This window comes from Coffea eugenioides, chromosome 3, assembly GCF_003713205.1.
Source record: "Coffea eugenioides isolate CCC68of chromosome 3, Ceug_1.0, whole genome shotgun sequence".
Lineage (NCBI taxonomy): Eukaryota > Viridiplantae > Streptophyta > Magnoliopsida > Gentianales > Rubiaceae > Coffea > Coffea eugenioides.
In genome coordinates, this window is record NC_040037.1 from 32613698 (window position 1) to 32627180 (window position 13483).

The 13483-nt window shown below is 33.5% G+C and overlaps 1 protein-coding gene across 1 annotated transcript; it reads left to right on the top strand.

Moving 5' to 3' along the window:
* Positions 1 to 510: 510 nt before the first annotated feature.
* On the top strand, positions 511 to 7275 carry LOC113764867 (F-box protein SKIP16). Its single transcript, XM_027308900.1, has 5 exons — positions 511 to 958; positions 3530 to 4255; positions 4428 to 4646; positions 5041 to 5147; positions 6969 to 7275. The coding sequence occupies exons 1-5, from the start codon at positions 725 to 727 to the stop codon at positions 7045 to 7047; spliced, it is 1365 nt and encodes a 454-aa protein (XP_027164701.1). The 5' UTR covers positions 511 to 724; the 3' UTR covers positions 7048 to 7275.
* Positions 7276 to 13483: the final 6208 nt, after the last annotated feature.

Below are 13483 nucleotides of genomic sequence, written 5' to 3' on the forward strand. Positions count from 1 at the left end.
AAATCCCCTAGTTTTCGTCTAATTTACAATAATTGACTTTTTAAAGAGTTTTTTTTTAAGTTTAAAAAAATTGCTTTTAAGTGCTGACACGTGACTACACGTGCGATTATGCTATTAGAAGTTGGAAGAAATTGGTTAATTGCCAAATTTTGCATAAAATTGTATAACTTGGGGATTACATTTGCTTTATTAAATAGATAGGGAATTTGTTCCACGCAAATGATATATTAGGGACCAAAACTAATTCTCCTAGAGAAAATGTCTACTGACATTAGTTTGGATCCCTTTAATTTTTTAAATATTATAAAAATTTTTAAAAGGTATTCTAAAAGATATTTTTAAAAAAAATTTAAAATTTTTTAATATTTTAAAAAATATTTTAAAAATTCTACTACTAAATATTTTAAAATATTTTTTAAAAATATCTAAAAATATACTCTAAAAACTCTGTTACAGTAAAAGTTTTAAAAATATCCAAAAAAGGCTAATCCAAGCGGAGTAGCCCAGCAGTCGGTCCAAGCCAAGCTTGTTTCCGTAAGTTTGGATGCCTACCCCTCAAATTCACTAGTCACTCGACTCACTACTGACACTCGTCTACTTCCGAGTTCACCGGAAGTAGTTCACCGAGTCATAATTCATTTCACAGAGAAGAGAAATGCAAATTCTCCTCATTGAATTGGATTAGTATAACTTATCTGGAAAAAGGAAAAGGAGCAAAAATAAAATGGCGGCGTTGGAAAGCGTTGGGGGATTGGCGTTGGAAAGCGTTGGGGGATTAGCGATGCACGTAATCCTCTCCAAACTGGCACCAAACGACGCCGCATCAGTGGCGTGCGTGAGCCGACGGTTTCGGACATGGGCTTCCGACGACGATTCCCTTTGGTCCAAATTTTGTTCCGATGACTTTCAGCTCAATTCGCCACTTGACCCCGTCGGCAACCCCACTGCTACCTTCAAGGTCCAAATTTTTGTTCATCTTATGCATTTTTTGGATCTATGTAATCATTTGGAGATTTAGTGTTTTTGTTGGAAATTGGGTTGAATTTTGATGAAGAAAAAGTTAGTGAAAAGGGCAAAAATTTCGGCTATTATGCGTATGTGAATTTGTGAAGATTTAGGTAATGATGTGGAAATTTTTTTTTCCGTGGGGATGTGAATTGAATGTTGATGAAGGAAAAATTAGTGACAAGGGCAAATTTTCAGCTTTTATGCATTTTTCTGTAGCGAATATGTGAAAATTTAGTAAGGAGAACTTGTGTGCGTGTGTGTTTTTTTTTCCTTTGTGGAAATTGTGTTGAATTTTGATGAAGGAAAAATTAGTGAAAAGGGTAAAATTTTCAGCTTGTATGCATCTTGCGAACGTGTGAAAATTAGTTAATGATGAGAAAAAAAAATTTTTTTGGTGGAAAATTGGGTTGAATTTTGATGAAGGAAAAACTTAATGAAAAGTGCAAAAAAATTCAACTTTTATGCAATTTTATATATGCGAATGTATGAAAATTTATGTAATGATGTGGAAATATATATATATATACACACATATATAGGTTGGAAATTGGGTTGATTTTGGTGAAGAAAATTAGTGAAAAGGGAAAATTTTTAGCTGTTTGTTTTAATTGAGAATATTATTGGAACTCCCATTTTTAGCTGTTTGTTTTAATTGGAACTCCCATGTCTGTCAATAAAACTCCTCTAATTGGACAAAAACTATCCCCATTTTTTTTGTATTCATGGGAACTTCCTTGTTGTTAAATTGTAATTAAAGTGAAATTAAGGGGCTATTTTTATATTTTTACGTGTCTAAAATCAAGACAATTGAAATTAACAAACATGAGAGTGCTGATAACAATTCTTCTGTTTATAAATGTCATATGTATTGGCTCTTGTGTAAATTGGACACTATTTTGTGTTAGCATAAGACCAAAGTTGGTTTTTATGTTGGTATCTGTGTAATTGTGTTTAGTTGTGTATATAGAGTTCAAGGTATTAATAAGAGATTCCTATGGCCTTCTAACTTGTAAGAATTTGTTAGTGTTAATTGTATGGCAGCCATGGTTATGGAAGCTTTTCTTTAGAGGCAGATCTAATCATGTGTGAGTTCACTTGGTTTGTTCCATCTGGGTTATATTTTACTTTCTTAAGGGGGTCTAGAGGAGTTGTGGTAATTGTCCATGAGCCATGGACGAAATTGGTTGGAGCTTCATTTCACGGTTTTGGAACTGAAAATTATCATCCATATATGTATCTAGAAGAATTTTTGTCTGTTTTGTATTCGTTTAGCTCCCAGATTGGTATTTAATTTTTGGAGCTTTATTTGTTTATGTTTTGTTTGTTTTCCATTGTTTTAGTCATAGTTTCTTTGAGGGATGTTTCTGGATAAGCAAGGTGATGGAATTCTACCCTAGCAAACACCCTGTCCAGATTTTTTATGATGACATACTGTGTAGATCTTTTATTAGGAATGTTTAATCTGCACAAAAAAAAGGAGAAAATGCAGCAATTATTTATGTAACATGAAGAAGAGGTGCTTTCTATCTTATTGCTTTGCATTAGCTGAAGAAAGTTGGCAGACCATGAGCTCATCTCACCATTTATAAGTTGCACAATAAGCGAATTAAACTATCTCTGTTTCATGGGACTAATGTGAAAGCGTTAAAAATTTGTTGTCAGTTATACGTGGGATGATTGCAACTGTTTAATCACTTCAAAAGAGGTAGGAAAAACTAGGAATGTTTAATCTGCAAAAAGATGGAGAAAATGTAGCAATTATCTACGTAAATTGAAGTAGACGAATTTTCTACCCCATTGATTTGGATTAACTGAAAATAAGGTTGGCACACTCATGAAGTCATCTCACCGCTTACACTTGAAGTATGCTTGTGACATTGCACGCTAAGCCAATCAATCTGTCTTTGTTTCATGTGAGTAATGTTATAGCATTTTAAATTGATAGTCAGTTCTTTCGGAATGATTGCAACTATTTAGTTTCTTTTAAAGAAGAAGGAAGAGAGAACTTAAAGATGTCATTTCACCATACTTCTTTGGCTACTAATAAGGCCAGTGTTGTACCACTGTCAAAATAACAAGAAGTTATGCACTTTTCTAAAAGAAATAGAAAATTAGTTTCTCTTGATTCCTTTTGAAGACCTTATACTTGCTTATGCATGTGCCTTTGGGCTTCAAATAAGATCATTACTCTCTCATTAGCTGTGTTTTTTTAATAGGAGAACTCATTCTGTATACTCTCTCTCTCTCCTCTTTTTGTGTGTCACTTTCATTTGCATGCATGATAAGGTATCTTGAGTACTCCAGGAATTGTTCCCTTCAGAACTAAAAATTTTAATTTGTCAATTTGATTTATTGGCATGAGTAGAAACTATAGCACTTGTTATTTGACTTGAAGTAAGCATCTCATATGCCGTGTAGGCTGTCTGAAAGTTATGGGGATTCTGTTGGTGTTATTTATGACCAATGTAATCTTTTCTTATGTAGGCTAGAGCTATATGTTTACACTTTATTTTATTCACAGGAAGCTTATGGAACATGGCGTGATGCTTTTCATATGTATCCATGGCCCCTGGTGATGCGGGTTAAAAGATGTTGGGACAGACTTAAAAACTGGTTTGCTGCAAATTTCCCAGAAATATTGGCTACCTTACGTAGAGGTGCATCAGAGGAGGAAATAAATGCTTTGGAGTTGAGTTTGAAAGTAAAACTGCCTCTTCCTACCAGGGTTCTTTATCGTTTCTGTGATGGCCAAGACTTAAAAGCTGATAATTTAACTGGTCGTGTGCCTCAGAGTTTGTTGGGTCTTATTGGAGGCTACTCATTTTATGACCACCAGGTCAATGTGTTTCTGTTGCCATTGGAACAGATAGTTGAGGAAACAAAGGATTATATACAACAGCTTGGATTATTAAACGGCAGACCCAAATATATTGTTGTTGCAGCTTCTTGCACTTACAGGGAGAAGACTTTCTTCCTAAACTGTCGAAGTGGCCAACTTCATGTGGGTACACGGAATCTCTTAACAGATGGGGCAATGATTCCTTGTGTACCAGGATCATTGATAAGTTTACTAAATGACAGAAAAGGTAGTCAGGTGCAAGATGCTCTTTTATTGTGGCTGGAAGAACATTGCCGACGCTTGGAAAGTGGCATTATTAAAGTACGTCAAGATGGTGAACTCAGAGGCATCAACCTTTTTCCAGAATTACCTCCTCTTTGTTGCACTGCTATAACAAATGGTGTAAAGGTATTTTATTTCCCCATCTATTGGGGGTTCGGCTCTTGTCATAAAGATTATAAACTGATGTATGTCTTGAGATATCCCTAGTTTTTTCTCTAAATCTGGTGTTATTTCTTTGACTGCTATTTTTGCTGGTAGCTTTGCTCCGTATAGCTGAAAATTCTGATGTTTTCTCAAGGTTCGAGCTTCTGCTGTATTTGTGCCCGAGGGCAGTAACCTTGAGGATGAAGATGAAAAATATTTGTTTGCTTATTCTGTCCGTATGTCTCTTTCACCTGAGGGATGCATCATCAGTGGTATGAACTTTGGCTCTTGCCAACTCTATTGGAGACACTGGGTCATCTGTATTGGTGATGCTGTCGTAGACAATGTAAATGGTGAAGCTGTTATTGGAAAGGTGAAAATTTTATTCTTCCTGGTTCTCATGATATTCACCAGTTGTTACTTGCTGTTATCAATGATTCTAGACACCTGATTTTAGAAAAGCTAATTTATTCTGTTCTGAATTGGTTTTCAAATTCTTTCATCATTTTTAAGGGTAAAAAAGCTGAAAATCAGAAGCAGTATGAGAGGTGCTTTTGGCTTCTCTGATTCTGCTTTTGAACATCTGAAGCATTTGAGAACAAGCCTTTAGTTTTGACTTTTCCCAGTGATGGAAAGGTTTTAACGTTTATGCTTAGTTTTTACTCCCATCATGTTGGGCACAGTTATGCTTAAGTTGGTGGTTTAACCAGGCAAATGCAGGTGAAAGGTTTGCTCTGAGATTTATTGTTTATGCTTCTTTCCTACAGTTTCCGCTTCTACGTCCAGGAGAGGAAGAATTCATTTATGAGAGCTGCACATTTTTATCAAGTTTGCCAGGTTCTATTGAAGGCTGTTTCACCTTTGTTCCCGGAAGGTAAACCAAGTTGACTGTCGGTAGTATGAATGTTTAGATTTTCACTTCATTAATCTATTTGTTCTACTTCTGTATATATGTGATTCCACTGACAAAAAGACACAGATTGAGCAATAATATCTCTCGTTAGGATTAATAATATTAGATACTACGACATATGATGCAGCACCAAAGCAGTTGGTATGCCAACATTTGTAGATAGACTTTGTGTAAGGCTTACATCTCATACATACATGACAGAGAAGTGAAGGAACTAAGATCACCAAGAACCAAAACAGAAAATGCGAAGAGAAACCACGGAAGATTTAAGATTAGGAACAAGAATGAATAAGGAATTCTAGGAATCACTGATGGGAACCTTTAGGCATCACACTGAGTGCTACATTGTACCACAACCCCAAGAAGACATCAAGTCTGTTGGAATTTGAGTGTGGTAAGAAAATCTGTCTTCTGTCAGTGAAGAAGTAAAATAACAACTGACTCTGAACCAAAGTTTACCTCAATTTGAATTTGACAATAGGAGCTGGACTCCTTTTTTAGTCCTGACACTGATTCCAAATCACAGACGATTCCTCATTTGACTTTATGTCTTGACTGCTAAAAGCTGCTAAATTTGGAGTTGCTGAAATGCCCATATTTACTAAAGGATTCAGAAAAAACCTTAATCTCATAGTATAGACTCCCAACTTAAGAAACCCTGAAATTCACCTATCTATTTACCGAATAGGCTATTTAACATCCCAGGAGTGCAAAGCAAATGCTTGAATGCATTTTTAAAAATCTTTGATTTTCGGTTTTTTTGAGGTGTGTGCTAACTGCATCAGCAGAATAGTTGCTCTTTCTTTTTGCATCATTTGTTGCAACTTGGGGGAAGTATGTATCTCGACTGTCAACTACACATTTTCATATTTTGAAGAATTGTTCTCTTAGGTGTGCTTAACTGGCTTCAAGTTTATTTGTTATTTGGTCAATGACCTCTATTACTCTGGTTCCTAATTATTTTTAATGTACTTATTTATGGTTCTGAAGCTATTCTTATTAACAGCATATGTTCTGCTTTAAATTCAGGTGAAAAGGGGAAAAAGAAAAAACGAATGAAGTAGAATTTACTAGTAATGCAGAACTTTTTTCCTTTTACATTCAGGGCTGGTTAATGGGAAGTTGCAAAATAGATAGATCCTGTCTGTAAGTTACGCAAGGGAAAGTTGTTAAATTTTGCCAATTGATGCATTCTGGTGCATCAAAACTATGCAATTTCCAAGTAACTGAAAGACTAATAGTTATTGTGTTTCCATGAGATTTTTTATTTCCACAAGTCTCTGTAGGGCGATATTTTGTATCTAAACCTGTCATTTGGATGGCAGACCATTCTTCTGCCTTTTGTACGGTCTAGTGTTTTTTAGTTAATGACATCAGTATGTAAGATGGAAGCTAAAAAAGAATTTATATTGGTCAGGTATCTGAAAAAGCTATCTGGGACCAGATTTTGTTATAGTTTCTTCAGGTCTCTTGATGTGGTCATTGCATCGAACCAAGTCTCTTGACTGGTAGAAAAAACTATTTCATTTCTTTTGGCTGGTTGGGCAGGGGACATTGCAGCTTTCAATGAAATATGTGGAACTTTGAAGTTACCGTGGCTTCATGTGTTCAACTTTGCTGTATATTTCCTTTGGCTTTGATGTTTGTTTGACTCGCAGCAGACTGAAATGCTGTTGCATTGGGGATTGATGCCGTTATGATGGTTCAATGTTTGGATGTTGCTTGACTTCTCAATAATTACTCTTTTTATTTGTTATATTTTTCCTTCCTCGTGTCCTGCAGATTGGCAGATCCAAGTAGTAGCCCTTTTGAAGCACAGGTAGCAAGGTTCCCATTGCTGCTGCCAGACTATATTTTCTGATGGAACTGCTTCTAGTTTCATCTTGAAAATTGTTGTACTGGTTTCATGTATTTGCTTTTTCCAGGTGGTGTTTTTGTATTTAATATGCCTTGTAAAAAATTGCTAGTTGCTGCTGCTTGGAATTTTGTGTATGTAGAGGTATATATGGTTCTTCAACTGAGTAATTACTATATGCGCTTAGTTCAAGATTATACCTTTTGAACTTATCAACTGTTTGAGAAACTGTGTAATGGGTGTGAACTTTGTACATTATTCTAACAATAATGATGTTCTGGAGATTAACACAAAATTGAGCAGGTTAGAATGTCAGTTGTGTCATTAATGGCGTTCGAGGTAAAATCTCAATTGGTTTGATTTTTTTTTTAGTACAATTTTTTTTCTTGAACCAGTGGCAGTTAAGAATTCTCGTTGCCCTTTATAAAATGTAAATGAGTTCGCCTTTTATTGAAGAATTATATAATGAGAAGTGTTCTAAATTTGTTAATTGAAGAATTATAATATGCATTTGACCTTCTTTATTAATTTTCAGCACTATTAGTATAGGAGGACTAATTAGCCTAAATATTGCTAAGCAATGAATTGCTTTTCTATGTTTCCTCAAAAATAAAACAGAGTTTTCACCAGACATAACAAAAAAAGGGGAAAAAAAAAAAGAAAACTCATAATGAGATATAAGATTGCCTCAAAAATTTGATCTAGCAAACAAAGGCCTTTTGGGTGCATATCTGCAAAACCATCTTTCCTGTGTTTGATATTCCATGGTTATAAAGTTTTTAAATGCGTTTCTATCCTTCGAATTTATATAAAAGGAGTAAAAATCTACTTTTGGTTTTTTAAAAGAGCCAAATGCACAGAACAACCTTTACATTTCATTCAAGTTGAATGTTGTCAACTTATTTAACTCAACAGGCAATTGTTTATTTTAATAGTAGGAAATCAAACAGAAGCCAATTTATTCACAAATTCAAAAAAATACATATGATTAATATTTATGAGAAATTTCCCAGAGTTAACCATATATCTGGAGTGATTAACAAACTACAAACAATTTTGGAGAAGTTATAACACAAAATTCAATTCAGTGATAAGATAAAAACCGCCCCTAAAAAAATTCATTAATTCATTTTCTTTTCAGCTACTTCTAGAAAAACATGTGCGACCATTAAATTGCAACATTTCGATCAACCCACAACTGATCAACCTATGATTTGAACAAACTCATATAACTAGCCTTTTCTACTCTCCTATTTTTTAAAACTCTTTGCTAGATTGGAATTAATGTTAAGAGTATTTATATGGCCCATATGACCACACACAATATTATTAAGATAATCTCTCATTAATTAGAAAAATAAATAGCTATATAAATAGATATGGATAGTTAGTTACAAAATTCTGAAATGAATAGATAATTGAAGGAAATAAGGAGATTTATGTCAGACGTATTTAGACTCTTTTATGACCATTTAATAATAGGTTGAGTCTATCTGCAACTCTAGTTCTATGATGAAAAGCTGTCCTAATTTTTATATACAAAGGCTTGTGGTCCCTCTCTATCCTAACTCATTTGCTAGTTTACCTGTCACTTACCCAAATATAATAGAAAGACGGAGAGGAAAGATCAAGTAACACTAATTGATCGTGTCTTGGAGCATTTGTTAACTAACATCTGTTAAATAATACCAATTGATCCTGTATTGGAGTATTTTTTAATTCATTGTGTTGAGATGGTCATCGAATATTTTGGATGGACTAACAATTGAGTACTTGATGTTACTAGATTAAAGATACCCCCTAATTTTATTACCTATAATTTACAAGTTTAAACCAAGAATCCTACCCTTTATGTTTAACATGTGGTATCCGAGTAAAGATTAAAGTTTATTATTTGTAAATCAATTATGTTAGTAATTCTTGATTGAGCTTACATTATCCTTGACAAACCTATAGAGAAAACAACCTACCATAAATCTAGTTGTTTGTTTATGCCTTTCATGCTGACTCAGTCATGGGCTTGAGGACCTATTCTTTTTTCTTTGGCCCTAACATTGCGCATACTGGGGCTATTAGAATTTGGATTTTTTTTTTTCCGCTTTGAGCACCCGGTATCTCCGCCATTAGTGAAATTAACTTAGATTTAATTCAGGGAGTGTTCACAGAGTTCCGACTCTTACTCGAGGGTAAAGATCTGACTCAGAGTTTTTTAAGGCACCACATGCATGAATCGAACTTGCACCTCCCGTTGGTATTAGAGAATTTGGATATTTACTTGTGAACTAATAATGAAAAAAAAAAACTCCCAGAAATATATGTCCGAGTTTGGCCAATTATACTTGCAGTTCCGGCGCATGCTAATTTCAAGTCCTTAGTAGTAGGCTGGTTCGGTATTACTTCACTGATTATAATCAAATGTCGTAAAAGGAATTTACGTGGTTGATTCACTGGATTGCCAAGCCTTTATATTGTCTAATTGTTCACTTTGAGGCTCTTGGCATTATTTGTCTCAGTATTGTGCAATGGTATATTTTAGCCATATAAATGATTATGAAACCCATAATGGTTGTTTCAGTTTGTAATTATAAGTCTCGAATGGCTACTCACTTTCGGTTTTGTTGATTCACTCGTTTGTTTTATGAATCAAGATGCATTAAATAAAAAAGGATTATTGACAGTTATCAGTATTGCACTCCGTACTTGAGACGTAATACTGCCGTATCCTGTGGCTAATATACAAGGCACAAAGCAATAAAGTCGCGTTACTTTAAAGTCCACCAAATATGAACAATAAATCCTCAAGAAGAGTCAATATTTATTCTTCACAACCAAAAGAAAATATAAATTTAAATTCCAAGGATCCATCCTGAAACAACATATAAATCTATAATGAACGTAGGCGTATGAAACTAGAGTCTCAATGATAATAAGTGGGGTGAGCGACAACTTGTTCAATAAATAGTAAATGTATTTTTTTTTTTATTGATTTGAGCATGTTAATATATATAATACAGTTCATGCATAATAGATCAAAGGTAATACACATAATTCTTTTCACGTTGAAACTCAAAGCACAAGTTACCCAATATCGCTGAATATCCAGTTTTAAACTTGACCAGTTAATAGGTTCCCAAAGAGTTACCAACTATTCATAATTGGCACGATTTGGTAGATATTAGAGTTACCAACTAATCATGGTTGACACGGTTCAATAGATACTAATGTCACTAAGTATTCCTGGCTGACACTTTAATAAATGTCACAGTTACCAACTACTTCCGGTTGGCACAGTTTAATGGATATCATGATGGTTACTAATTACTCTCGTTTGGCACAGTTTGAACTTGTTCTGTCAAAGGGTTCAAAATCCATGAACTCAAACAAATGTCATGTCACAATTTCCATCAACAGTAATGTAAATCAATAGCAAAGGAAATATTATAACACATACTTAAGCCACTTTAAAAAATATATATATAGTTTTCATAGCTTTATGAGTTCAACAACCATATTTTAAAAGATAAAAAGTACATGTACCTCGATCCAAAAGTATAGTCATGAGCTAATTCAAGTAATCCAAGTAAAGGTCACATTCCTCACCTTGACATACCAATAAAATACTCCATAACAACACTAAAGATAACAAACCATATTAACTTATCATGAAAGGGCCCTAAGCCCCTAACCCTACCCGTAACCAATCATTTTCACACTAAAGTGAAACATAAATTTAAACGGCCACCAACTGCTATAAGTATAGAACTAGGTAACGCATTATATAGACATAAAACTTTCTATATCTAGTTTGCAATGCAATAAACAGTACCCAAATATGAGTTTTCTACATCAAGATACGACCAAAAATTTGAAGTGTGATAGTACTGTGAATTGGATTTGGCCTAGCAATTGCGAGAGATCTAGCAACGGATGTAGGAGCAAATCCAAGATAGAATCAATTTTCAAGTTTGGGTCTCAAGTTCCAATTCCACATTAAATGATCTCCAACCCTCCATAGGCATTAGAAACCATTATTTTCATCTCCTCCAATAATAGTATTACATGAACAAACTCGCAACCAAGGTATTAAATCCAAATCAAATGATTGCTATCAAGATTATCTATCTTCATTTCGAGACAAACACTAAACCCACACACAAGTAGAGACAAAAACCAACTCTAAGCACCACAATCAAGAAATCTAAACTAAGGATTTGAGCTAAATATTACTTTGTCACTGTAATAAAAAAGAACCAAACTTAAGTTCAAAATTACAAGAAATTGCCTTGGGCAGTTGACAAAGTAGAATCTCCTAACTGACCATTTGCTGTTTGATCTTGATTTGCCAAATCCTCCTAGAATACGAGAAAAAAATAGGAGAGATAAGAGAGAGTTTTTGGTGGAGAAAGGAGGAAATGAGAAGAAGAAGAAGTGATTTGGTAAAGATGAATAATGAATTGATTGCTAAAATTTACCAACTTAAACACTAGCCACTTAACTTTTTGAATATTCTATTTTTCACCATAAAGTTTTATTTCTTCACAAAAGCCCCTCTTCTAGATACTTCTGTATCATTTTCTCCCCCTCTAATGTCTAGCAAACGAACTGGTTTGGATAGATTTACTAAATGATTGAACTATAAAATGAGTAATCTATTACATCATCTTCTTATACCTTTGGATCAAATTATGATATACTAGCAATTCACTCAATAAAGTGAGGAACAATTGTTCAACTTATTATACCAAAATAAAAATATTGCATTCATTTTGACAACAAAAGACTAGCAATTATTCACTTGTATACATTCTATGGAGTGATTATATACCTTTGGACAATATAACAACTCTTTCATGACTAGAGAAATACCTTTGGGCACATTATAAGTATATAATTAGGATTTCACAAAATGTAAGTAATTAGTTAATAAACTACATAATAATTAGGCTACTTTACTGACAACTAATTAATCAAGACTCTTATGTTTAGAAAGGTTATTTATCCTTAAATTGCCTAAGAATAATACTTATACAGTTTTTTTTCTTGAGATTTGGTGAAACATAATTGAGAATACTTTTTATATCAAATTATCTCAATACACATTTGATATGTGCTCAACAAAATCCTAGTCTTTCATTAATGGATTATAATTCAAAATATTTGGAAACATCATTCATCTAAAAGTGCACCCCATACGAGATTGACTAAAAATAAATATATTGCAAAAAACAATACCATATGGTTACAATCTAGGTTTTCCTCCTCTTTATAGAAAATCGAGATATACATATACTAACTTAATAAACTTGGATAGCCATTAAAAATATATCAAGAAATTGTGCAAAGATCAAGTGCTAAGAAGAAGGACCATTCTATACGTTCAAGTTCAATGGTCCAATTAGAATATTTACGAAGCCACTTGGGAGCTTGAAGAAGAAGGGGAGAGTGCAAACTAAGTATTTGCAATTGTTTGATCAACAACATACATTAAATTTTGAGGCTAAAACTTTTTATTAGAGGGGGAGAATATGATATGCAAGTATCCTAAAGAGGGGAATTGAAAATTGAAACAATCATGTTTTTGAAAATGAAAACTAGAATCAAGAAGTAGTGGGTATGGTGAGAAAAATATAAGTAGGATATCTAAAGTTGTAGTAAAAGTAGAAGTAAAAAGGAAAGACAATGTAGAGTTGGAATATGGGAAAGACTCTTCATTAAAGATACATGTCTACTAGTACAGACTTGGTGAATAACAAGATCCAAGCATTTATAGTCTTTATATTAAGACCATTATCAAGAAAATACACTTTTAGTAATAAGGAGCAAGTTTATGTGTAGATTTATGGGAGAGATGAGGATAGAAATTGCACTCAAAAGAACTCAAAAAGACATAGTCTAGTTTCTTGTGAAAAATACATTCAAATAGGGTTAAACTAGCAAGAACTAGAGTAGCTAAATGGTTTATTAAAAATATAGTAGTGAAAAGAGTTTCAGCCTAAAGAGAAGGTGGAAAATGAACTTGAATAAGGAAAATATGAATAGTTTTAGTAAGACGACAATGTTTACATTTAGCAACTGTATTTTGTTAAGGTATTTTGGACAAGATATGTATAGAATGGTACCATGCTCATTAAGAAAATCCTAAAACACGGTGTTATCATATTCATAACTTCTGTCACTTTGAAAATTTTTTAATTTTTGGAGAAAATAAATTTTTGACAATACTTTTGAAAGTCCAAAATTGATAAAATCTTCCGAATTTGCCTGTATGGAATAAACCAAGGAGTAACGTGTATAATCATTAACAAAAAGATAACAGTAAAAACCAAAATTTGACAAAATTGAAGATGTCCAAACATTAGAATGAACTAAATATGAGCGTTTATTACATGAATGTTCAACATCTTGGAGTGTAAACATTTGAATTTTCTTAATTGGCATAACA